Source organism: Platalea leucorodia, assembly GCF_965183815.1.
Source record: "Platalea leucorodia genome assembly, chromosome: 3".
NCBI lineage: Eukaryota > Metazoa > Chordata > Aves > Pelecaniformes > Threskiornithidae > Platalea > Platalea leucorodia.
In genome coordinates, this window is record NC_138825.1 from 108144581 (window position 1) to 108172094 (window position 27514).

At 38.5% G+C, this 27514-nt stretch overlaps 1 protein-coding gene across 9 annotated transcripts in view; it reads right to left on the reverse strand.

Moving 5' to 3' along the window:
* Positions 1-27514, reverse strand: part of EIPR1 (EARP complex and GARP complex interacting protein 1) — a 96448-nt gene that overhangs the window by 68304 nt on the left and 630 nt on the right. For 3 of the 9 annotated variants that reach the window (XR_014227568.1, XM_082305781.1, XM_082305782.1), the window contains exons 2-3: positions 13455-13538; positions 7702-7834 (exon numbers count right to left, since the gene is read on the reverse strand). Coding sequence is in view for 2 of the 9 variants with exons in the window: in XM_082305781.1 (XP_082161907.1) it covers positions 7702-7834; positions 13455-13538 (217 nt within the window). In the remaining 7 variants the exon portion in view is untranslated. Of the gene's footprint in view, positions 1-6807; positions 6990-7701; positions 7835-8179; positions 8228-12072; positions 12142-12819; positions 12879-13454; positions 13539-16850; positions 17006-17592; positions 17694-27514 lie in introns of those variants that run through there. The other 6 variants (XM_082305783.1, XM_082305784.1, XM_082305785.1 and 3 more) reach the window with 6 other exon arrangements.

Here is a 27514-nt window from a genome sequence, read left to right on the forward strand (position 1 = left end):
TAGTGAAGCAAGGCTTCTTTCAAACTTTTAAGTAGTGATACACATATGAAATGACTTTCCCCTTAGCAGGTGAATAGAGCTCTCGGATGGCTACCAATTTCTTGCACATTTGAAGACTAATTTATCTTCATTTTTAAAGTTATTATTATATTAGTGTACCATTATTCTCATTGGTTTATATCATTATTTGGAGGGTACATTCTTGACCCTCACCCCACCCCATCATTATTCTTTTCTGGTATTTAAAAGTGCATTTCTAATAAGATGCTATAATCTCCTTAATTACTTTGTCACCTTTCTTATTCACATTTTTAGAAGTGTCACTCCTGTCACATTTTAAAGAAAGTAAAAATTGAATAGTCAATTGACTACAGCTAGTTAGAATAGCAAAAAAGGAGGAAGGTGTAAAGTTCCTAGAATTGTTCTGACAGGGATTTTCCACTAAATACAGCATTCTCCCTTTTCTTTCTGGGCCACTGTGAAGCAAATTATTTGATTTCTGCTTTGTTGAACATAACTTTAAGATATTAATAAATATCAGAGGCAGATAAGCCCATGTAACTTTTCAGAGATTAAGCATTAAGCAATTAAAATGCAACTGTAGCACTCTAGCTTATTGCCATCCTTATTATCATCACCCAAAACCCTCTGTACATTGTACCCTTCTCTCAACAACCCATCCTTTTAGGTGTTTTTTTTTTTCCAAACCTAATCTGTATCATACTGAACTTTAACAATCTAATTTAACTTCTAAAGCTAAAAGACTACCAAACTCATTTTTCCCCTTAATTCTTACCTACCTTAAAGCTGTCAGTAGCAATCTTATCCCGTTCAAGAAAAAAAACCCACCCCCTATTTTAATTCAGTTGACTTGCCGCAATAGAGGGGAAAAATGATGCATCAATATGTCACAAAACTGACTAACAATGCATAAATTCATTTAGGTATTTCAAGTATTAATTTAACAAAGCCTTCTTCCCCCATCCCCAAGATATTAATATTGTAATCCTTTTTTTTTTTCTCCCCTCTTACACCTAGCCTCTTTCACATATTTATGCACTTTTCTCCCTTCGGTTAAGGAATCTGGGATAAAATACAGTATTCCTAATTCTTACAATGCTCACAATACCAAATAGCTGCCAAACACATTTGCAAAAAAAAAAGTTACCTCTCAGTGTAATGACTGCCTAAAATAGGTAACTCGTGTCAGGGACTGCTATTTATTTGTTTTAAACCACGGATCTGAAGGATCCAACTACATTTCTACAACATAGGAAAGCCACTAGGTTCACAGCTTGCTATGCTGGTATCTCCCCCTCCACCACCGTAAAGTTTGTTTAAAAACCCTAGGAAATCATATTTATTTATTAAAACAGAGATACAAAATAAAACTTAAAAACATTACCTGTTACTAAATAGGTTTTAATGTTTTATCATGCTTTGTCTGTATCTGGAATACCATTTGAATATGAGACAAGCAATTTTTAATGGCAAAGGTGGCAAATGACAAAAAGCAGAAAAACAGCATCACTTTTGATCAGTTACTAGATCTACCAACTACACATCTTGTTTATTAGCAATGCAAGTTGCACAAGTATGGTCTTGATACATTTCTATCATACAATATCGCTAAGTACGTTAGAAACATGTAGTATAGGCAAGTACTACGCCTCCACTATAATAAGTTTCTGATATTTGCTGAAAGTTAGGCAAGATTACACATAACTAGTAAGCCTATCACTTGATAATAAAATCATCAGTGGTAATATCATAAAATTCCCTAAGTGATATATCCATCATTGGTGGGAGGGGGGACCACTATAATCGAGACAGGAACTGAATAGAATAAGTTTTCCCTTTGCAATTATGTGATTTGTCTAAATCAGTATTTTTAATGTGTGTGCATGAGGAGGGGTGGAAAGATAGTTGCACAGTTTTGTCTTTTATTAAGACAAAATGGCCTAGAAAAATGGAATTTCTGGTTAATATCCAAAGATGAATTTGTTCCAATGCTATTGGAACCAGTATTATTCTAGTTAATAGCACCATCCAGAATGAAGAGACACAAGGCTTTATTAATGATGTAATGTCAAAATTAGAAATCAAAGTAGTAAATACTGATGCTAACAAGAAAAGGAGTTTTCCTGGGTTTTGACTTAAGAGAAAGGAATTTTTTTTTCCTTTTTAAAACCTACTTATACAACTATACCCTAGTAAACTATCTTGAACAAAAGAATACAGAGCAGCATTTAAATTAACTTTATTCATTGTTTAGAGAACACAGTTCACAAGCTGCATATTCAGCAAGGATTTAAATTTCTCTGCGACTTCTTCAGAACAAGAAAGTTATCTAAGCCACCTTATGTTACTTTTTAGGGAAGTTACTTTTCTTGAAAGCATAAGAATTTAAAGAGATTGTAGAATCAATATGCCAGTAAATAGGAAATATTCAGATGGGCTTGATGTAAAAGGGCAGTAACTCTTATTTGACCTGTCTGCCAAAAATAAGAGCGGAGAGTCTGCCTCCAATTGTTGAAATATGCTGTATTTGGCACTTGTGACAGATCTTGCCTAGAGTTTATCAAAAATAAAAGCTCATCTCAAAATGATGACTCAACTGTGGTCATTTGCAAGTTTAGCCATTTATGGGAAAAAAACCCTGAGTTTATCAGAAGTCAGCTCTTGAAAAAAAATAAGCTAGCGGACAAGGAAATTAATTTTCACTGACATGGAAGCCTAGCTGTTATGTTAAGGTTTTTCACGTGACTTTGCTCTTCAGTAGGTGTACCAATAATAACAATAACAACGCACATTTGAAGTTCTACCTTCTTATGCCTCTTTCACTTACATGTGTCAAGGACAAGTAAAAAGATTTCACATATCCATCAAGCAGGGGGGAAAAAAAAAGAAACACAACTGTAAATCCCCCAGAGAGTGACAGGGGCAGATTGTTTCTACATTAGTGTCACTCCTTTTGAAGGAGGTTTCCTACCTGTATGATTCAAGGAAAAAAAGCCTCATAACTATGACTTTGGAAGCAGATGCTGTATATGCATCAGGGGAAAAAACAAAACAAAACAAAAAACCAACATACTACATATCCACACACGAGAAAAGCTTCAGATCTGTAAAATCCTACACCACCATGCTTAGAAACAGCTAAAATGCCTCCTTTGAATAAAAACAAACAAAAACAACAACAACAACAAAAAACCCAGCACAAACATGGGAACTTCCCCATCCAAGAGGATCTTTCAACTTTTGATTAAGAGCCCCATTACATCAATTCAAGGCGTCTCTCAATCAGAACAGTAAGAACTTCTGAACATCATTATTGTATCAGCATCCTTGTCAAACATACACAGAGGGCTTACAACTTTCCATTTGATTCTTGACCCCACAAATAACCTACCATTACCAGCTGAATACGAGTATCGGTTTCCCTTGTGCAATTCTTAGCACTCAGCAGAAACAAACAAAACCCTTTGCGTATTACATTATTTTGCTAAGTTTTATCCCTACAAGAGAAAAGAGAAGAAAATAACATCAGATCCCTTGTATTTCAAAACATACAGCAAGACTACTAGTGTCATCTTTGACTTTTTGAGGCAGTAGTATTAACTGTCAAAGAAGTTAATTAGGTAAAGAAAGAGTCTGAATGTCTCAATAATATTACAGGGGATGATAACATCTGGATACTGCAGAAATATTTTTAAAATGCAGTGACAAATCTGGCATGATTAAAAAAAAGGAAGAGTAGCTAAAATCTGGGGAAAGTATGTTTAAAAAGAAATCTTGTATCTTGCATAAGTCAGCTCTAGAAAAAGAATTAATCTTCGGTCTGAAGAACGGCAAGTCCAGATGACTGAAACACTAAAACAAACAAACAAATTATTCAGGAATCAATATTTTCAATATTTTTCTGTATCAATAGTGGCAAAATGCTTTTAAAAAGTTAATCAAGACTCAAAATCTCTCTTCAAAGTAGGTACACAGTACTACTCTTCCAGTTCAACCTTTATTATATTCCCCAAACTTCCTATAGGGAAGGCATACTTCTCTGAGACAAAAAACGAAGAACAGGAAAGCCGTGAAAAAAGTGCTCTTCTGTTTGCACCTACTACATCTTTTTTTCCATGAAGTAACATAAGACTTTATGCATACCTCGGTTATGTTAACTATCTATAAGTTTGACAAAGTAAAAGAAAACTCAGTATCTCTCCCAATATAAAAGAAGAAATTTTGAAGTTTTTTCACGAGTGCCTCACTCTATTCCATTAGCTTACTTCAATGAGCTATGAAATGAAAAACGTACACAATTCCACTTTTCTTCAATGCCACATTTCATCACTTAAATAAGCAACATAAAAAAGCTACTAATAATGGACACACATCACATTTCTTCAATCTCCTAGTTTCAACAGCAGTCAAGATTTGCCAGAAATACTGGGCTCAGGCACAAGAGGTGGTCACAATACCTACGCCTGTTCTGACAGCATCATCTCATTTGACTGGTACTTCAATGAGGAAAATAGTTAAGAGTCTTTTTAAAATAACAAAACAAATGCAATACATGAAAGTGTTTTAAAGGTTTCGATTGCTTAATTTGGTTGCATTACTACTTGAAATAAGTTGTCTACTAAACTCAGTATTCCTTATTATTACAACCCCATGCTGTGTGCTTTCTGTTCTATATGTTGCTATTTAGAGTCGTCAATAACCATTTAAGAATCAGATCTTGTTTTCTGCAGAAAGTTTATGGCTGATGATTCTAAATGAAGATGCATGAAGTACTAACAATAAAGATTAATGTTCAGAAACTAGGTAAAGTAAACTAAATCTAGAACACAAAGAAGCTAGAATAGAAAACATGCATATGGATTAATAGGTCCAATAATGGAAATCAGAAATCTCACAGAAATTTAGAGTGTTCAGACAGAAGTTCAATCCTAGCAATCTCAGTAAGCTCTCTCCCAAAGAGGATTTTCAACTAATATGCATATTGCTATAAGGAATTGCTATAACATGCTGTAAGGAACATAAAATTTGAATACAGGCCTTTTTGAGAAAAGACTATAAAATTATTTGTTTTCACCATACTTTCTAGAACAATACTTGAGCTCAAAATCAGATACAAATTGAATACCTTAAAACTGTTTAACATTAAATGGTATAGTACATACATGAAATACTGGACTGGATAAGCTATCTCATATCACCTTGCTGTTCAGTTATGTAGGGAAAAAGAGGTAAATTCTTTCAAACGTTGCACACTATTCCATGCAGCACAGTATTTTTTACGAAAAAAAAAAATGCAGTCAACTCAGAAAGGCTAAAGAAAGAAACTTAGAAACTCATTTTGGTTTTCTTTAAAGGAGACTTCAAGCAACTTTCTCGGATCCTCCTCTGAAACTAGCCAGAAAATTACTAAGACAACCTTAGAATTTCAGACCTGATTACTGCTTTCTCATTTTCTCCATGGATCACTGGCAAGGTGGGAAAGTTATGTCCAGTAAGTCAACCAGAGAGTAAAAAGTAATCAAAAAACAGGCAAATACCATTTCAGTGTTCTCTCTTAGTCAAAATACTCACAATCATTTTCAGTTTAGAAAACAGAAAAAGCTCTTTATTACTCCACTTTTCTTCTATAGTTGCCTTTAAAAGACTCACATAAGATTTGTGAAAGAAATACGCACGTTAGCACTTTTATTTCAATCCAAAAGAACTAGGAGAACCGAGCAATCCTGGAACCTTCTCTCTACCATAGCCACAAGGTTTAGCAGAAGGAATTCACATCTCTACAGCTGTCCACAGATGCATGAAGTCTGAAACTCACTACCTTATTCTTATATTCTTGGACTGTATTTCCATGAAAGAATGGACTAATATTTGCTAGAAGAAATAATATTTATTCCAATTGACAAGCAAGAAATCTGTGCTGTCAGAGAGAAGTACTACCTTCCCCAAGTGATGCAAGTGGATTTTTCAAGCCTTGTGACAGAAAATCTTCACACCTGCCTCACCTAGGAAATGCACAGAGATCCTTAATCTCAACAGCTGTGCACTTAGTGTTAGGTTACACAAGGAGCACTCCTACTGTTTCTGATGAGATATTTAGATAAGAATTCATAGTTCTCTGTATTAAACATAAGACAAATGACATTATATACAAACTTCACCTACAATTTTAAAGAGAGCTTGATGCTGGCATGATGCTGTTTTGAAAAACATTTATTTCCACTTTTAAAAGCAAACATATAAAACAATAAAAAGAATGAAGCCTAAAATAACAGGAATATATTTTATTTGCCATGCTTTGCATTAATCAAGCAGGCAATACTTTTATTTTGTTGCTTTCCTTGACATGAATGCAAAAGTAGACTTCTAACCAAGATGACCTAAGGGTATGAGACAAATGAGGTATAGATAAAGGTACAGCAGATTTTTTTAAAAATGCCTGAGTTGATAACACCAATTTAAAGTGTTTACACATAGCTAGATGCTCAATCTTTGCTGTGGTGGGTTGACTCTGGATGGATGCCAGGTGCCCACCAAAGCCAGTCTATCACTCCCCTCCTTAACTGGACAGGGGGGAGGAAAAAATATAATGAAAGGCTCGTGGGCCAAGATAAGGGCAGGGAGAGATCATTCACCAATTACCGTCACAGGCAAAACAGACTCGACTTGGGGAAATTAGTTTAATTTATTACTAGAGTAAGGTAATGAGAAAACAAAAACCAAATCTTAAAACACCTCCCCCCACCTCTCCCTTCTTCCCAGGCTCAACTTCACTCCCCATTTCTCTACCTCCTCCCCAGCAGTGGCGCAGGGGGACAGGGAATGGGGGTTATGGTCAGTTCATCACACGTTGTCTCTGCCGCTCCTTCCTTCCCAGGGTGGGGACTCCTCACACTCTTCCCCTGCTCCAGCGTGGGGTCCCTCCCCTGGGAGACAGTCCTCCATGAACTTCAATATGGGTCCTCCAATGTGAGCCCTTCCCACGGGCTACAGTTCTTCATGAACTGCTCCAGCGTGGGGCCCTTCCACGGGGCAGGGGAACAGGAACAGACTGCTCCAGCGTGGATCCCCCATGGGGTCACAAGTCCTGCCAGCAAACCTGCTCCAGCGTGGGCTCCTCTCTCCACGGCTCCACAGGTCCTGCCAGGAGCCTGCTCCAGCACGGGCTCTCCATGGGGTCACAGCCTCCTTCGGGCATCCACCTGCTCCGGCATGGAGTCCTCCACAGGCTGCAGGAGGGCAGCCTGCCTCACCACGGTCTTCACCAGGGGCTGCAGGGGAATCTCTGCTCCAGCACCTGGAGCACCTCCTCCCCCTCCTTCTCCACTGACCTTGGTGTCTGCAGAGTTGTTCTCATGTATTCTCACCCCTCTCTCCAGCTGCAGTTGCGCAGGTTACCCTCCCCGCCGCCGCCTCCCCCCCTGCCCCAGCTTCTTAAATATGTTATCCCAGAGGTGCTACCACCATCGCTGATGGGCTCGGCCTTGGCCAGCGGCAGGTTCATCTTGGAGCCGGCTGGCACTGGCTCTATTGGACATGGGGGAAGCTTCTAGCAGCTTCTCACAGAAGCCACCCCTGCAGCCCCCCCCGCTATGGAAGCCTTGCCATGCAAACCCAATACATTTGCACATTCAAAAATATCGAAACACCTGAACAAGTTTAACATGGTTACAAAGGACTTACTTTTATTGTAGCAGGTTGCTAGTACACCTTTATCTGCAGGACTGGTACTAATGTGCCAAATTTCACCCACTTGATGAAGGAGAACGTTTTTGTTTATAATGTTATTTTCATCATCAAAATCTATGATGTGAATCTGCAAATACAATAAAAGAGAACATTAGGGTTTCAAATGTTTTCCTGTGGGTCTTAATTATACACAATGACTGCACAGAACAATTTAATGAGAATTTTATAACCGATATCTACTTTAATTAATTGTTATACTAACAATTTAGTATATCATTGATTTCATGCAGGATATAGTTTTCCAGAAAAATACAAGCAATTTCCCTGTTTTAAGGAAATACCATGTTTATTCTTCTCATTTTTGCAACTTAAAGCTTAAGGGTGATTTTTCATTTTGTGGCTAATAGTAAATAAGCCACTCGTATTGTAATTCAACACTTCTTATAGTAATAAACAGAAATAACAACATTACAATCCTTAGTCTAAACGTCTGCACCAATTCTGTATCCAAATAATTGAATCCAAGCATCCTACGAAGAAAGAAAGGGAGAGAGGGAAAGGACTCAACAAATACTGTAAACTTAGTAAGAAACTTTTTGAGAGTTCACTTCAGCAATCACATACCTATACCAATATATAAATCTGTAATACTTTTTATACTATATGGAAAAATAAAACACTGAACTGAAAGATGAAGAAAAACAGTAGTGTTTAAATATATAGATAAAGTTTTTAAAAGACATACAGCTAGGTTTGCTTTTTGTGATTTTTATTTTTGCTTGTTGCAGGGCTTTTGGTTTTTTGTGGGTTTTGTTTCTTTGTTTGTTTTAAATAGGTCTTCATTACCCTCATTTTTCCTCCCTATTTTTAGTTAGTTGTTTTTCTACACTTACCTCAGAAATAGAAGAAATTGTGAAAGATTCTAGCCTGGCACAACATACACAAGTAACTTTACTCATGGGACTCATTCCACTAAGCTCAGCTGTGAACAAACAAATTGTAGAAGGCCCACAATCTTTAGAGAACTGTATCCTCATTAAAAATTCATTAGCAACATTGGGTGAACAATGAAGAAAAAAAAAACCCGAGACATCCTATCATAATGACTGAATTCACTCTACTGAATTAACTACCGAATCACTGCAAAAATCTTGGGTACACAGCATTACAGAAAATTTTCTTAAAATACAGAAGCTGCTAAATAGGTCTCAACTTAGTCTAAATTGGTAATATTACACACTTTTTTTTTTTTTAAAAAGGGCTGAGTTTACACATTATCTTTTTCTTTCTCTTCCAAACACTGTCATCAGCAACTCCCCCTTCAAATATAATGCTGAACCCTCATCACCTGTATTGTTCCTCCACTCTATCATCTAAGACATATAAGCCCCTCTGCAGTTGATTAGCAAGTTGTCTTTTCAGACTTCATTTGTTGCCCTGAACCTAGAAATCCACCCAGGAACCAGGACACTATCCATCTACCCCAACTGCATTACTATCTTCCTGTAGAGCTTAGAATGACCCTCCTGCCTTTCAAAACTCTCCAGAGTAACATCACTTAAGACTTATCCATCATTTCACTTAATTTTGGCTTTCTGTACTTCCCCGCTCTGATCTATTCCCTGTATCTCGATTCAAGAGCTTCTGTCTATACAGAAAGCTCTTGCTCATTCCATCATTAAAGATCAGTTTAACCTCATCCCTTGTTTTTTGTTGTGTGGTTTGTTTTTTTTTTTTTTTAATAAAAATTGAAAGGCATCAACTATTCAGCCTTCTACACTGCTCTAATCAGATACATTTTGATGTTCTGAATAAACTTACGACTCAAACTGTCAAACAGCTACTTTACAAGCACAGAACTGGAAGGTACAGAATAGCAACATATTCACAACTCCAAGGTAAAACATTTTCAACAGACTCACGGCAAGAAGAGTAACTCCTGTTATTTTTACACAGCAAAGACTGATAATTGGCTTTAGTACAACAGAGAGAAGGAGATCTCTGAAATTTACTGAATCGGGTATTTAACAGAGAAACAGTATGAAATATGTGAAGATCTGTTGTAGTTTAAAAATTAAAAGTTATTTTAGTTTCCCATGTAAGGCACACACAGACCTGCTAAACATGCTTGTTTTCAGCTACTTAAAAAAAAAAAAAGGAAAAAGTGGGGGAAGTCAACCTTCCATTGGAGTCACTGGAGTCTCCTTAGTCAGCTCAACCCAAGTCCCTGAAGGTAAACCACAAATCTAAATCCCATTTACTAGTCACACACGTTCTCTACCCACACTAACCAGGTTAAGAGGGTCACTCAGCACATAAGCTAAAGGAGTGCTCTTTACCCCATCTCAAGCCCTTTGAAGGCACAAATAACCAATTTCTCCTCTGCTGCTATGTTTCTGCTTCAGCTGACATCATGGATAGCTGCAAACTGCTGGAACACACAGTTAACTGATTCAAGGTCTGGACGGAGACTTCTAGGAAATATGAAATTTAATTCTTATGCAAGGATATTGTTTATACCCTTTGAGTTGAAAAATGACATCTTTCACAGCTATGCCAAACACCACAGTCTATCAGAAAAAGCTGATCAGCTTAACAGAAAGAACTGCAAAAGTTCCCCCAATGTTTTTCTGCTAATGATCTTCTTAATCATGTTGATTTGAATACATAATAAACTGTATTTATCATATGGAATAGTGATTTTGCTAAATACTAAAGACAAAAGAATTTTCATAGAAAACGTACTAGTACCAAATACTGTACCAGTGTGATGCCTCAAATACAAATATTTGCAGAAAGAAATATTTACCTATAAGAACTGTCTGACAGAACAGGACAAGCCTCAGTTCTGTGGGGTGTTATCCTTCTGTTCCCAAATCAGGATCTTTCTAACTTTTCTTGATGGAGTGTAGAAATGAGCTTTACCATGGATTAGTTAGTGCAGCATATGGACATAGATGAGGATATAGAAAATGGTAAGTGTAAACAAGCTGAGTCCACACAGAGAACTTTCTCAACATGACTGTACTGTAATGGCTAATGACACACGTGATCATAGCTCTTGTGGAACACAATCCTTGTGGAAAATATCTTTTAGAAGTGACTGGTTTTATTACGAGTAACTACACAAATGAGTTACTAATCTGCACTAATTACACTGGGAAAAATTCCCATTGAACACAAGTCTAAGTATTGAGGGGAAAAAAGTGAGATTTGAATGAGAACAAATAACTATTTAGTTCTCTTCAAGATCTGGAGGAATTATTAATTGCTAAGGAAATCACTAAGGCAGGGAGACTAAAACTAACCAGTTGCAACACAAAATATCTTTTTCTTCAATTATGCAATCGTCGTAATTGATTTTTTTTTTCATCAGGCACTCATCGGAAGCAAAGACCAGAGACTAGGGAACTGTTTTAGTTCAGTCAGTGCCCTGCTTTGTGACTCTATAACGCCACGCGTTAAGGTAACCCATGAAAGTAACTATTTTGGGTTCTAAAACACAAAACTGAAAATAACTTGGAGAGTTCTGAGAATGAGAGAGGTCAGAAAAGAATAAGTGATGTATACTTCCTTTATATGCTTCCAAAGCATCAATTTAAGAACAGTATAAAAAAGCCACAATTTAGCAACAATGAACCTACTGAGGACAAAAGTTCTAAAACTACACTGTGTAGAACACAGATCTTGCATCAAGAAGAAACTACTTAAACAATTTCCAACAAGTTACGAGGACCAAATGCCAAGTACCACACACTGTTAATATCTCAAATATTGACAGAATATAAAATCTTATAAACATTTTCTTTTGCTTTGAAATACCAGTGTTATTAGCAAAATATTTTCACCAGATCTCCTATGAATGCCTAAATTGATTTATACAGCAATAAACCTCAATGAGGCAGAAGTTACTATGCCAGCTGTACAACTACTGCTCTTTTATTTGCACTACACCTGTCCATGACCAGAAGGGAAGAAATATTCTGCACATGATGGTGCTGCATAAGAAACCTCTCACTGTACAGCACTTGGTCAAGAACTAGAGGTTGCAAGCCAGCTTGTAACTTAGGTTAGGTAACTAAAAAAGTTTTTAAGCAAATCTAGAGAACCTAGTGCTGAATTAAGCAATAATGACTTGAAGCCTAGGGCACTTCTTGGGGATTAGCAACTAGCTGAGAGGAGCTGATGGCCTGAGGCACTGCTAAAGGCCAATAACCCCCAAACATTTGTTACTACCCTAGGAAGCATTCTGCATTTCCATTATTAATGTTATTCATTGGAAAAAGAAAAGTATACCCAATAAAGTTGAAATATGTGTATATAGAGATATTTCTAAAATATGTACCATATGCCCAATCAACTTACCTAAGTCAGAATATTTCAATTATTGAAGATCTGCTGGATATCAACTGATAAGTGAGAATCATTCTCCAACTACAATTTTGTATCAGGATTTAATTAGTTGAACCGAGAAGTAAAAAAAACATGTAGAAACCACAATAGAAAACCACATTATAACCAAATGTCTGAAGACCATCTGAGACAGCACAATCAAAAATATGATTTTGTGTATTTATTTTTAACTAAGTTTGTCCTGCCACTTCTTTTGTTATTGGTCTCACAAGTATTACCTGAAATGTAAAGAAACTGAATACTCCATCCCCCTTATGCCTTTGAATATTTTTTTCCTTGAGCCTCATGCAGTACTAGCATTGAGTAACAAACTCAAAACCTCACTGGGAATTGACGGCTCACATCTCCCAGAGGTATGGTTCCGAGTTCGTTTTGTACAGTTCATTACAGACCAGTTTCAGAAGAGTTGGTGACTGTCTCCATTCTAGGAGCTTCTATGGTGGCTGTCAGCCTTGGTTAACAACCAAACTCCCACCCAGCCACTTGCTCCCCCCAGGCAGGACAGGGGGAGGAAACAGGAAGAATAGGAATGAGAAAGCTCACGGGCCAAGCTAAAGACAGGGAGATCGCTTACCAATTACTGATGTGGGCAAAACAGACTTGACTTGGGTAAATTAATTAATTTATTGCCGATTAAAATTAAAATGTAACTACTAATTTGGGTAGTGGAGAAAAAAAAAAAAAAAAAAAAAGACAAACCTTAAACCAGCACTTCTCTCCCTCCTCTCCCAGGCTTAACTTCACTCCAGACTCATTTACTGAAATTTAGCCACAAAAATTAGAAGCGTTGTACTCTTAACCGCACAAAAAACAACCCAATAGAAATTGAGCCATGAAAGTAACTCAAATTTTAGTTTAAATTGTTGTTAAACTTATGATCAGAAAGGACATAGCTGATTGCCAATAATTAATAATGAAAAATCCAGTTTATGAGGCTTCACATACACAGAACTGTGCACGTACCAGGAGTCCCATTAGAGGCAATCAAGGCTTAAAGACTTTTGTTTTACTTTGCATCTCTTCTGTGGTTTAAAGATAGCTCCAGAGAATCTATAGATTTTAATTAACAAAAATATGGCAGTTCCTTTACTAAACCAATCTGATTTAGTCATACAATTTAAAAGAGTAAATTAATTTTCCAAAAATACACACATCTTTCATTCACCTACATTTCTTACCAATATCTTTACATTCTACTCACAGAAGTCTTCAACTTGACTATCGCTTAATGTTCAAATTCAACAGGGGGGAGAAAGGAGGAGGAATGATATTGGAACAATGTTAAAAAAAAAAAGAGGAAAAAAATTACAACCGACATTTGACAGAAAAATTACCTGATTATCATATCTAAGAGACTGCGTTCCAACCAAGAATCTTATTGCATCTGTTTCTGCTGTCTGAGGTGTTAAAGCTCGGGCCTAGGGAAGAAGAAAGCCATTAGAAAAGTCCAATTAATACAATACATTATTTTCAGCAAAAATCTTGAAGCTTACGTATCAATTATTTTAAGCATTATATTCTTACGATCTGCAGACTTTCCTGCCCTTCATGTCTATTTTGGTTTATACATTTTTTGTGCAGTTTCTCACATTTCTGAGGTGTGTGGAACATACAGGTGCTAAATATATTATCTGGCCTTCATTATAACAGTAATAACGTTCAATATTATAGCTGTTCTTCCAAACTAGTTCTCCTTTATCAATTGAAAAAACTCCATAGAGCAGTGGACAATTCTTAAATATGTTAGCTACAATATCCAAGAAAGAGGTTGTTCTCGCAGAAGTTTTCAAACTATTCAGACTGAAGATGCCTGCATAAAAATGAATTCTTTTTCTCACCATTAACCACCAAGTTTAGGAGGAAGTTAAAAAACAAACCCCTTCTTTTCTGCTCCAGGCCACTAGAGATAAGAATTGTCTGAACTATAGGGAAAAATAATTTGTTATTTACCTATTGAAATTTTGTCATAATCTTATTATTTTGTTGTATTATTGTTAATGAGAATGCTAGACTCTGCCTTGCTTCTTCAACTTGCACCAACCACAGTCTTGGAAGAAGCAAAACAAAACAGTTAAGGGCCATGGAAGACATTGAGAAATAAAGTAGAACTTGAACTGAAACTACAATTGCTAGCTCACACTAGTCATTAGTAGAGACTCTTTTAGCTAATTTTGAGTAAATAGGAGGTAAACTAGCACTCAAAGGCACTTTCAGCAACCATAAGTAAACTGTGAGGAATATCTACTACTTCCCATGCAAAAGACACCCTAATAATATTGTTCAATATAAATTTTTTGTCGAAACAGAAAAACAAACCTTTACAATTCACATCCTATTTGGCATAAAATAGTTCAGATCTCTTCAGACACTACAGCCTGTATTGCAAGCAAATACTTCATAAGGATTCAGTAACTGTTGAATGGCCCTTCCTACTGCCAACCCCTTGTGTAGTTAGCTAATGATTACATTCTGGATTCAGGAATATTTAGCTTCAATATAGTCCTGTTTAAAACTTATTTTTAAGTTAATATCAGAAAGATGCCTAGAAGCTTGGAAGTGAATATTTGAAATACGTTATATCACAATACATAAATTTAGAACAATTTAATTCTAGAATTGCAACTTCAAGAGATTTGATTTTTCTTAAATAAGGCAAAGCAACCCAAGCCCTTGTCTGGCAGTAACAATAAGAACCAACTCATTTTTCAGAATAAGCTCTGAGCTCCTACAGAGCAGATACTTCTGATCTTGCATATGAAATGTGTGATTTAGACAATGTAATATTTTGCTTAAGATTGAGCATAAAAAGTTTAAAAATGCAATGAGCTTAGTAAGTATAGGCTAGTAGTATAACATTTATATAGAATAAAGCACTAGAGAATATGATTCAGTGAATAGTTCGTTCAAAACATACTCATATGCAGATCAGCGATCAGTGTGAATCTGTACCGATTTGTTTGTACTCTCCTATTTATGCAGCACTTACCTACAACAAGCCCAGACAGTGTTTCTGATTGACAGAAACAACTAAAGTTCACCAAGAAGACTGCAGAAAAGCTTTTCTTTTGTCTTGAACAGAATTTACATTTGCAGATCTTTGGCAAGAGCTCCTTTTCATTTCAGATCTGCTTTCAATTATTTTGAAGAAAACACTAGAAATAAGCCAACAGCTATGTATCTTTTTCAATCAAGCAAGCTTCTGTTGTTTCTTTAAGTCAAACAGAAGAAGAGACCTCCAGGATCTTCAATGAAATAGAGAAATAAAGGGGTTTTTCACCCATTTTACAGCCTTTTGAGTAGGTCTTATCACGCTGCTTTCAAAAATGTATTAGGTTAGACACAAAGTGCCCAAAATAAAATTATGTCAATACATGGCAACATTTATGTCATCAGCTTCTCTATCCCTTCTTTAAAATATTTTTAAATTATTTCCTATTTTGCAGGGGGAAAAAAAAAAAAAATCAAAGACCTGATAAAAATATTTAAACACATTTCACAACAACAGATGAATTACTGTTTATTCTCTGTCATAAGAGACTACAACATCCATAGAATACAAGGTTCAAGCTCATCAAGCGTTCATAAATCAGGAAGATCTGATTCATAATAGAAATAACAGTACAGTGGACTTTCAGTTGTCTCCTGCACAAAGATATGTCTAATTTTGTCTACTTTGAGTTACTTTTAGAAAAAGAGAAGTTATTTCAACCGATGATGAAGACACTGAGTAACCCTTGTGAAGAACAACATAACTGAATTTGGAGTGCTGTCAAGATCAAGAGTGGCTTAAGTTTGTCATCTTGTACTGTAACCTGTCAGAGCAGGTTGCAAATAACATCCTTCACAAAAGCATCCTGCCTCATGACTGCAGCTACTAGATAGAAAATAAACAAAAAAGCATAGTATAATGAATATCAATTAATCTAAACTGATACAGCTCATTATTTTTATAAAAAATCAGCACCCACAGAACACCAAACTGCATATAGCCCCTAAAAGAGTTTACTACCTAAGATATTAAAGTATTATTTACTAAGAAAATTGCCATGATGCATAGAAAATACCCAGAACACACATCCAAAAGACATGAACAGTGAGAAAACAAGTCATCCTTACACACAGTCACAGCAAAGCCCCACCTAACTGACGCTTCTAGACAATGCAACAACATACGTAATTAGATCATTTCATTTTTAAAGAAGGCCTAAGAGTAGGAAAAAATTATTAGCAAGCAAATATTAAAACATCATGAACCACAAAGAACCTTTTGGTTACGTGTCCAAATTTCATATTCACCAACAGCTCTATGAGGAAATGTGCATGGTTTAAAGCAGGTAATGATTTATAAAGCAGGGGCGATACTGAGGCAACTTGATTGTGATTGACACTCTAACCAAGTATTTTAACAGTCTAGGAGGAAGTTTATAAATATGCAGGCAAAACTCCACTCAGCTAACGCAAAGGAGATCCTGCCTTTGGAAAGCAAACGCCAAAAACTTCTCAATTCCTTCTGCCAAGGAATCTGAATGAACCATCCCTCCTTAGTCTATGTATTTATTCTGCATAGCAGTCTGTAGCTTCCCTAATTCCCATTTATCCCACTAAATTAAGGGTTGCACACAATCATAAAACAGAAAACCAAAGGAATGTAACAATTATCAATTCATCCCCGCATTAGGGGGGGTGGGGGGGTGGGCAGGGAATAAAACAAAACAAAACCAAACCCAAACCTCTATGGTTGAGCAACTGTTGCAGAGATGCAGGAAACAGCATCACCATGCTCCAAAGGCATTCCTGACTAGTACTCTGTACATCATAGGACTGGACACTCTTACCCACACAGAATCTTTCAAGGTGACAAAATCAAGTTGGAGAAAAATTAAGGCTGAGGTAGAAAGGAGAGGGGGGGGGAAAAAAAAAAAAAAAATCTTAGGACTCCATTGTAAAGAATACTGCAGGTACTCAAGTACTTAAATACATTATTTAATGTATTCATGAGAAATACTAGGTTCCACATACTATATTCAAAAAAGAACCTTTTTTTTAAGAGACCATTGTGGCCTGCTATAGTACAGTTAAAACTCAAATACTCTTTTTTTTTTTTTTTTTTAAACCTTCTACAACAAGATGTGAATTCATGCTGAAACAGAAATACAAAACTGAATAGCCTATAGCAATGGTCACAATGAAGTTCAGTATGGGTCAGGAAGACAGAATCTAGTCAAGCAAACATAACAAACTGGCATTTTCATTTACTGCATCCTGAAGTACTTTAGAGACCCATAAGTTACATACCTGGAGAGGAATAACCATATGCATGCATGGAAAAATAAAAACTAAAAAAGCATTCATAACGCATCATCTGTTCCCAAGATAATACAGCTGCCACACTTTTAGTAGTGGAACCACAAATTCTATATCAACTTTGAACATGCTATACTTCTACCACAGCAGAAAGAAAGTAAAACTAACCCCATAGTGAAGACCACCACCACCTTGGAGGAACAGAGATCAAAAAGAGAGAGGGGTGGGGGTGACAATGAGTCACTTAAAGCTGAGTGTAGGAGGTTTTACTAGAAAAGAAAACAAAAACATAAATTATTTGTCTAGTTTTATACATGATCGAAATCCTGTGTTAGCATTTCTCACTGGAGATGGAACATCCCAGATTTAAGATTTCACACCACCTCCCCACATGAAAATATATAAGTAATGAATGATTAGAAAACTTTTTATGCTGCTGCTACTCCTATCATGGAAACCCTACTTTGAGAAGGGGGTTGGAACAGATGATCTCCAAAGGTCCCTTCAAACCTACATTAGATCCTATGAAGCTCCTGAGAAGTAATGCGAGCTGGTCACGCAATTTGCACAATTATCATCATCAGCAGAGCTGTACAGACTGTTGTGACAGCTCCTTTTGATGGGAGCTGACACAACAGATTTCCGTCCATACCTCCACCACAGTCAGTTATGCACCCGCTGGATGTGGTACACCTTCTACAGTGCCGCTTGTTGGAATACAGCCGTTTGAGTAGAAACAGTGCTGACGTATCCCTGATGTTTGCTTCAGAGAGGCGACGCCACTATTGAAAGCTTAGCATCCCTTTATGCTCTTAGTTGAATCTGTGCCACAGAATTGAGTAATTTGCTAATCCACAACAAAAAAAGAGGGTATCGGATCCCAGAACTGCTAGAGATTGATATCTAGTAAGCCTACAAATAAAACTGGCAATTAACAGACTCATGCTAGACTGCATTACCCTTCTCAAAGACAAAGGTATAGATACATCTTCCTGACAAGACATAGAAAGGATACTCATCTGGGAAGACAAAAAGTAATATAAAATGAGTTTTAAAAAATTAAAAAGAGTTGAATATTGATATCAATAAAGAATTATTGAAGAGTTTGAAAGAGTTCACATGAAGGCTCTAGAGACTTATTCCAATATATTTTTAAAAAACGAAATTTACACCAATATGAAGAAAGCCTTGCTACATCCATCTGAAATAAGGCCAGATTAAAATTGCCTATTTGTGGGCAAATAAAAATGAAAAGAATAGTGTATCACCTATCACAAACTGGCTACCAGTTTGTAAGAACACCTGTGAAAATGATTTATGGAAGAAAGAACTGAGTTTGGAACCAGCCATGCACCTTTGTGAATCAGATTTTGAGTGTGTTGTGGGCAAAGGACAGAGATCCTGTTAATATGCAGGAGGCCCCCAAATTGCCTGATGAAGATATAGCAAAACATGTTTGAGAGGGAAATCAAAAAGCTGAGACATATTAATTAATATCACATATGATCCTCAAAGGGTTTTCTCAGAAGAAAACAAACAAAAAACACCAACAAAACCTGACTCGTAGGAAGCTAGTAGGATGTTTCCAGAAGTGCACAGGTTAGGTAACCAACCATGTAGTCCGACTTCCATGAGACAAGAAAGAAAAATAACAAGGAACGTGACCAAATTTTTTTATGCAGTGATGGCAGGGAAAAGTTAACCCGAGAAGAAAAACTGCCACAAATTGTAAGGAAATAAAGGCAGCCTTGAGCAAAGACTTGAGCAAGCTCCTACTCAAACAAAAACAAAAACAAAAACCAAAACACACACACACCACACCACAGATGTACTCATCAGGAGAAACCCAGTCCCTGAAATGCTATTCCTGTCGGGCATACATGCTTAACAGATTCTACTGCATACATAGTAATTATGGTCAAAAGAATAACAGGCTCACACTGAATTAAGACACAGCTTTGACACCACATAAGCTAGTTGCTCCCTTGTCTTAGGTCCTGAAATGCATTACATGTAAAGGAAAAGGAAAACAAAAGACTTAACTGCAAATCCACTGCAAAAATAGGTATTTATTTATGCAATGCAAAGGGCATGCAAAAACCTAGAATACAAGCATGAGAAACAGCAGTATAAAGATAAAGCAGAAGAAACAGCAATCCTTGTGCCAGAGTGCAGGAAAGACTAACTGGATGCTGGGCATCATGCCTACACCAAGCTCGGTGTGATGCTGGGCAAAGACCACCTCCTACCTCACTGTGACAACTTAGACCACCTGCAGAATAATAAAAACTTCTGAGAGAAAGAAATAGAATAGAGCCTGCAGAGGGAAGGGTCCTTGACAACAGCAAGAGATGATCCAGAGGAACACAATGACAAACCTCAGAAAGATAAAGAAGGTTGGTTTAAGGTAAGTGCTTTATGGAACCATAATGCACAGAATCTCTACACTTTGCTCCTAAGTTCTCCTGAAACTTTCCCTTCTCCACATCCTTTGAAATACCAGCCAAATACGCAAAATTACTTTTTTAATTAGACTGTTACTATTTAGGGCATTAATGGGCAAAGAAAAAAGGATCAGTACTACTTCAATACATATTTTGTCTTCCCAATGCATTGCACTGGTTTGGTACCAGCAAACAAGAAAACATACACTGACCCCAACATCTGAATATTTGCATGAAATGTAAGACAATCAAAAGAATTTCTGCAACCCATGTATCATTTGAAATTCATACAATCAATGTGTACTAACAAGCAGTGAACTTGCAATACCAAATGTAAAGGACACAGTATTTGGCTTGCAGTCCCCAAATCTGAATTTAAAGTTCTTTGACCATCTGCTTATGCTCAAAACCAGAAATAATATACTGCTACTTAGGAGGGCGGGAGCAGAGAAGGGAAGGGGGAAAGGGCTGGCTTTGCTGATGCCTCATTCTGGAGGCAAAATACAAGGTTTTTTCCCCCCACCTCTAAAGAAGCCCTAGGCTGATAATGTCATGAATATTATTTCTGCCTTCTGCATAATTTCAATTTTCAAGTACGTACACTTTGATCTTTACTTAGGTAGGACAGCCTTGTTTCCCCACCACAGTAGGAGACCCTCTATCATCAACTGTGATAAGCTGCAGTGACTCTATCAGTGAAGAGGCTGGCAGCACACATGCCCAGGCAACCTTTAGTGCTCTCAGACAGCTGCTTTCTCCAAGCCTTTCACAGCACAAGAACTCCCACCACTGACATATTTAGTGCACTGACCCTATTCCAAGGACTGACAGATTCTGTAAACCCTCACAGCAACAAGAGCAACCCTCACACAAAGCCTTGCATAGCACAATCATCCTTAGAAACCTCGCTTTCACACTGTCACTGTTCATTTATCACGAACCATAATGGTAACAATCATCTTTTAATAGCTCCTTCAAGTTCACCTAACTGTATCTTCATATTGTCATTAGTTTGTACCATACCTTATATTATCAAGAACCGCTAATTGCTTGAGGGCACTAAAAGAAATAGTTTCCAATGATCCAATTCATGCATATTGAAGATCTTTGGGGGATTAGTTAAGAGAGTTTTGCCACTTATCTACTTTTTTGCCCTAGTAAAACTTTAAACCTAACACTATGTCAGATTGAAGTTCCACGAGAAGTCTTCCCAACTGAAATGCTGCCCTCAAAAAGGGTCCTGAAGAGAGAGGCAGAGAGGAAAAACAAGTGAGAGAATACGCACTCAGCCTGGGTTAAAATATACAGGGCTGGCACTCTTTTCTAAGATTACTTGTCTCATGAAAGAGGGCTGAGACAAAAACTAGGAATTTCACCAAGACATTATCATGCAGTTTCTAGAACTGATTCAATTTTCAAAATAAATCCTGCAAAATAAATCCTCTAAAGCTGTATCAAAATTATTATCTACATTGTGTTTAGGCCATTCTCTCTCATCCCACAAGAGACCGCAAAAGCTCTCTCGGGGAAGAGAACTCCACTGCCAACAGCAGCTATAGGCTCTGCATCTGCTCCACTCCCATACTGGGATCTCAGCAAAGCCTGAGAGGCAACACAGGTTTCCCTGGGTACTGCACAAGTGACACTCAACTTCCTAAAAAGTCCCCTTTCCACCCTCCTGCTAATGGGCATTTGCCACCATCCATGAGTCAGTATAAAGTACTGGCCATTTTTCTCATTCAGCAGTATCTAAAGCCAGCTGGATGGCTTTCAGCTCTGCAAACTGACTCGATTCACCTTCTCCTTCAGCAGTTTCTGCAACTTGTCATACAGGACTCCAGACAGCAGTTTTCCACCTCCGATGCTTCCCCACAAGATGACAGGACCCATCAGCTAACAGGGCATATTACTTCTCATTTTCTGGTAGTTTATTATACAGTGGGGCCTCTTCAGCATGCGTCACCTCTGGCGATATTCCAAAATCTTTGCTTTCTGGCCAGTCCATGATCACTTCCAAGATTCCTGGGCAACTGGGGTTTCCTATTCAAACCCATTGTGTGACCAGTGCGACCCACTTACTCAATGCAGCATCAGTTGCATGATGTGTAGAGGGGACCCTCACTTTGAACATCCAGCCCAGCACCAGCAGTCGGGGTGCCAGGAGGAGCTGTGCTTCAGTACCAACCACTTCTGAAGCGGCTCGAACCCCTTCATATGCTGCCAATATCTCTTTTTCACTTGGAGTATAGCCTTGGATCCTCTGTATCCCCAACTCCAAAACCCTAAGGGTTGACCTCGAGTCTCCCCTGGTGCTTTCTGCCAGAGGCTCCAGGTAGGCCCATCCTCCCCGGCTGCAGTGTAGAGCACATTTCTTACACCTTGTCCTGCCCAGACTGGCCCAAGGGCTACTGCATGGACTATCTCTTGTTTAACTTGTTCAAAGGCTTGTTGTTGCTCAGGGCCTCATTTGAAATTGGTCTTCTTCCAGGTCACTTGAAAGAGAAGGCTCATGATCAGACTGTAACTTGGAATACGCATTCTCCAAAAACCCACAATGCCTAAGAAAGCTTGTGTTTCCTTTTTGCTGGTTGGTGGAGACATAGCTGCGATCTTGTTGATCACATCCATTGGGATCTGACGACATCCATCTTGCCGTTGTATTCCTAAAAACTGGAACTCCTGTGCAGGTCCCTTGACCTTACTTTGTTTTATGGCAAAGCCGGCCTTCAGAAGGATTTGGACTATTTTCTTCCCTTTCTCAAAAACTTCTGCTGCATTGCCCCATATGACGATGTCATCAGTGTATTGCAGGTGTTCCAGAGCTTCACCCTGTTCCAGTGCAGTCTGGATCAGTCCATGGCAAATGGTGGGGCTGTGTTTCCACCCCTGGGGCAGTCAAGCCCCCTGTGTTTCCACCCCTGGGGCTTGAAATACCCTCTCTTGAGGCAGTCTGTGCCAAGGATGCACAGAGCCTCTGGGCCAGTCGCAATGGGGTGCTGTTGCCACTCATTCCCAGTTAGGCTCACTTTGGCCTCCAATACAGTCAGCTGTTGGGATCCCCCCCATCCCTCCAGAAATACAGGTGCGTTTTGCCCCTCTATAGCTTGATGGCACTAGGGCACACTGTGCACCGGTGCCCCCTAGAGCCTTCTACTCCTGTGGGTCTGATGTGCCAGGCCATCAAATCCACACAGGCCAGTAAACCCGGTTGTCCCTTACCTCCACCTGGCTGGAGGCAGGACTCCTCTAGCCTTGGTCATAGTATTTGCTACTCACTTCTTGTAAATATGGGTCAGGAGTTCCTTCATTAAGATCAGGAGTAAGATCAGGCCTTCTGCTCGGTCTGGGGAACGGCCCACTGGAGACTGGAGCAGGAATTTTCCTGGAAGAACCCCCTTTTGTGATTGTTTTTTTCGTTGCAACTCATGTACCCATGCCTCTAGGGTCAAGGTGGCTTTTCCATCCCACCTCCTCATGTCCTGTCCATGGTCATGCAGGGAAAACCACAGGGCGGTCCGTGGTGCATACCCATTATATCGTCTCTCTTGAGCAGAGGGCGCTTACTCCTAATGGCTGAGATACTGGTCCATACAGGTGGGGAGCAGGATCTATCCTCTTTGAGTTGCTGCAACTCCCGGGACAGTTTTTTGGACAGTTTTTCCACAGCTAAGATGCAGGCCCGTAGGGAGGAAGAGAGACTTTCTTCATATTGCCGGAGTTGGCCAGCCAATTCATCCACCGTTTGTCCCTCTCCATCTTTCTAGGTTATTACTGACAATGAGTTGGCATACAGCGATGTTATGCTCCATACAAACTTCCACCACATGGATCACATGCACTTGACTTCATCTGGATCTCTGCATAACTGCTCATTGTCCCGGTCATTATAAATCACCTCCGGCATGGCTAATTCCCTCAGGTACTGGATACCTCTCTCCATGGTGGTCCACTTGCCTGGGTGACATATAACATGTTCCTTGAAGGGATACCTTTCCTTCATGCCTGACAGGAGTTGCCTCCAGAGGCTGAGGGCTTTTGCCCCTTTTCCAATCGCTTTGTCAATGTCCCCTTCCCTAGAAAGGGATCCCAGCTGCTTGGCTTCCTCACCCTCTAATTCCAGGCTACTGGCCCTGTTATCCCAGCATTGGAGCAGCCAGGTGACAATGTGCTCGCCTGGACTACGGCTGAAATCTCTTCTCATATCTTGCAGCTCACTCAGGGATAGAGATCGAGTGGTTACCATCTCATTTATGGGTTCCTGCCTTTTCCTCCTCCTGTTCTCCTGATGGCCCTGGTTCATCTTTATCCCTCACTAAATGAGCTGATTTTCTTTTGTATTTCTTCTTGTGTATAGAGGCAACTGATACTACCATGGGTTGTTTCTCTGGTTCAGGCATAGTGCCTGTTGCTGGGGCTGGAGTAACCACAGTGCCTGTCGCCGGGGTAGATCTCTGGATGGTATTCTTAAATGTAACATGTAACATGCAGTAGGAGTATCTGGCATGCTGAAATTCAGCTCAGTATTGTGATATCCCAAAAATCCATTAAATGTGCCAAACACATGTTCCATAATTATCACTCTCTGGCACAAGCAATGTTCCTCCTCCCTCCCCCATGATGCTGGCTAGCTTCTGCACACGTGTAAACAAGTGAGGTGTAAGCTGTCCCCCCAAGAATGACAGTTGGCATTGCAATTGAGCCAAATACCTATCCTGGAAAGCACCCCTGCACACAGCTCATTTTCAGAGGTATAAGCATCATCCAGTCAACCATAAATTAAGGCCAATACAGTATTTTGAGATATTTAGTGGTGCTTACACGCCTACTCAAAACATCACTGTTTAAACACTCAAAGAATAGGATGGGGAAAATTGTGAATCCCTGAAAATGAAGCCTATTCAACACGGTAAACATACCGCATACTCCAGGTTAGATAGCAAACATAGGTCAACTCTACACTGGACAAGGAAGAATATAATTTCACTGACAAAAAAATAGCATTTAGCAATACCCTTGAAACCCCATTTACCACATTCTCATAATTCAGGGTATTGGTGAAGTCTACTAAGCTTCCTTTTAGAAGAGCAACCTTTCTGTATTGAAACGTTCTGCAGCTACTGCTGTTGCCCCATATTCATCATCATGATCCACAGTTACATCACTCAGTCCTCAATTCAAGCAGCATCTCACATTTTCACTCACCAGCCATTCCTCTGTGATTTTCTCATTTTCACTACAGTTGAATGATCAGAGCAACTATGGTGGGGTATTGTCTTTAAAAAAAAAAAGTAATGAAAAGAATCACACACCCTAAAACTCAAATATTTCGTATGTCTGTACAATGGTCATATATCTCACAGACACGCTAAAGAGACAAAAAGACCACTCTGGGAAACAACATTTTTGGGGTTATATGAACGTTATAAACAGCACAAAAAGAAAGAGTTGCAGCCATCTAGTAAATCAGGGGAAACTAATCAGGTCAAAAATTTAACTAATCATTCAGAAAACTGAATTCATCACTAGTTTTAATCCTGTTTTGCTGTTAAATATTTAGCTTCCCTCCTCCACCCCAGAAAACACAACAAAACTATTTCTCAGTTACTTGGTAAAACTTTTTGTGCAGTAGTTACACATGCTAAGTAATTATACACAGTTGTATAAGGGCTCAGGATTTGTATCTTTAATTTCCATTCTCATGTGTCAGAATTGTGAGTGATGTGGTTCTTCTAGGTAAGACTTCTCTGTTCCACTAAGCCTTTTTGTGATGAAAACTGGATTCAGAAGAGATATATGTATTTGTTCATTATTCTAAGTTACCTTACTTAAGCCAATACATCAAAACACATTTTGCACACAAAAAAGAACATAAATTGTGCAGAAATAATTTTAAGTTAGTTGATGGATGGCACCCTAGGAGGAATCAGCTTTATTTTCTTATAAACCTGGCCACATCAGATCAGATGAAAGGCATATCTGCACAACTACATTTTCTCTGGCAATGGCCAAAGACAGATTCTTATTGATTGCTGGAGCCACATATAGCTTCTTAGTCTGCAGTTCCTCGTGTAGCTTCTAGATGTCATGGTTTTGTGACATATAATTTTTATTCACAAATAGAGTAAGAAGGTCCCTCCCTCTTTTTAATACTTTATCATTTCAAATCTCAACTTGGAACAAGCTTGTCACAGAGCTGAAGTAAAGATTGGAAATGACAACAACAACAAACCCAAACACAAGAAACAACAGGAAAATTCTTTAAACCGGGATGAAAAAAATCATCTGAAGAGATGCTTTCAGTCACAGTGCTTCTGACACACACTGGAAAGAAGCTGTAGTTGTGATGATGCAGCTAGCCATTATTATCTACCAGGCTTAAAAAGAATAACAGTCTGTCTTATCAGACCTGGAGACGCAAGTTGGAAGAACCACACCAGTTTTAGGTTTCAGTCTCTCCATCAGAGCCTTTTTCAGAGAGATGCATTTTGTTTTAAAGCCACACTGGCAGTTAATGGAGATCAGAAATAGAACCTTGATCTCTATGCTCCTTTTCTGACTTAGCCATAAACCATCTTTTCTTTCCCCACCTTCTCTCTAAGTGATCTGTATTAACTGTAATTCTCTTCGATTACAGCCACTCCCTTAGCCCTTTTACTTTATTCTCCCACCAGACAGCCCTGTTCCACACTTCGCAGAAGAAGAGAAGAGATCCGTAGGAGATGTGTGATTTGGGGAGCCGGGGGGGTCAGGTCCATGGGGGTCCCAGATAACACACAGGCTAGCTTTCCAAAATTTCTGGAAGACTTATTATATATGACCTACTAGAAAGAAGCTATGAATTTTATTAAGTACAGTATATATGTTCTATTCTGCAAAAGATACTTAAGTATAAGTTTTATTAATTTTGAAGTACGAGTTACAGCCATCTCTTGCCAATCACAAAATGATAGCATATTATCAGACTTCAGTAGATTTAACATTTAGTGCAGGCGACTATTACACGCTAGCTCCTATACAAGAGGAAAGCCAAACAAACATACAATTTGCTAAGGAGATCTATTGGTATAGTCAGGATTAGAGAGCACACAACTCAGTAACCAGGACACCCAAACCCATTACAGAGAACCTGCATATGTTACTTTCCATGAGCACTTTGGTAAAGATGCCTAAAAAAAAAAAATGCATGTGTACATATTTATATTACTACACCCACTGTAGAATGAAAACATTGCTCTGTGAGCTGCAGAAGAAACACAGCGCCTCCTATTACTGCTATAATGGCAACGATGATGAGCCAGCTGTTGCCAAAGAGAACATGTAACAGCTGAGTGTAACCCTTGTGGAAAAGAATCATAAATTAGGGTCCCTCTCACCCATCCAGCTGCCTACCTCTTTATTTTCCCAGAACTTTTAGAAACTTTGTTAGACAAAAGACTCATGTTCCTCTATGAAGATGATCAATAAGTTCCTAAGTCAGACAGTCCAACAACAGTCCCATTTCCTTATCGCCATAAATATGACGGACAGGTTTGTCCTATGGGACAAATGCACAGACATGGAACCCACAGCAAGGGATCCCACAAAAATCAAGTAGCTTTACAGGTGGGTATAACCAACAGACATTTGCAACTTATCAGAAACAGTTT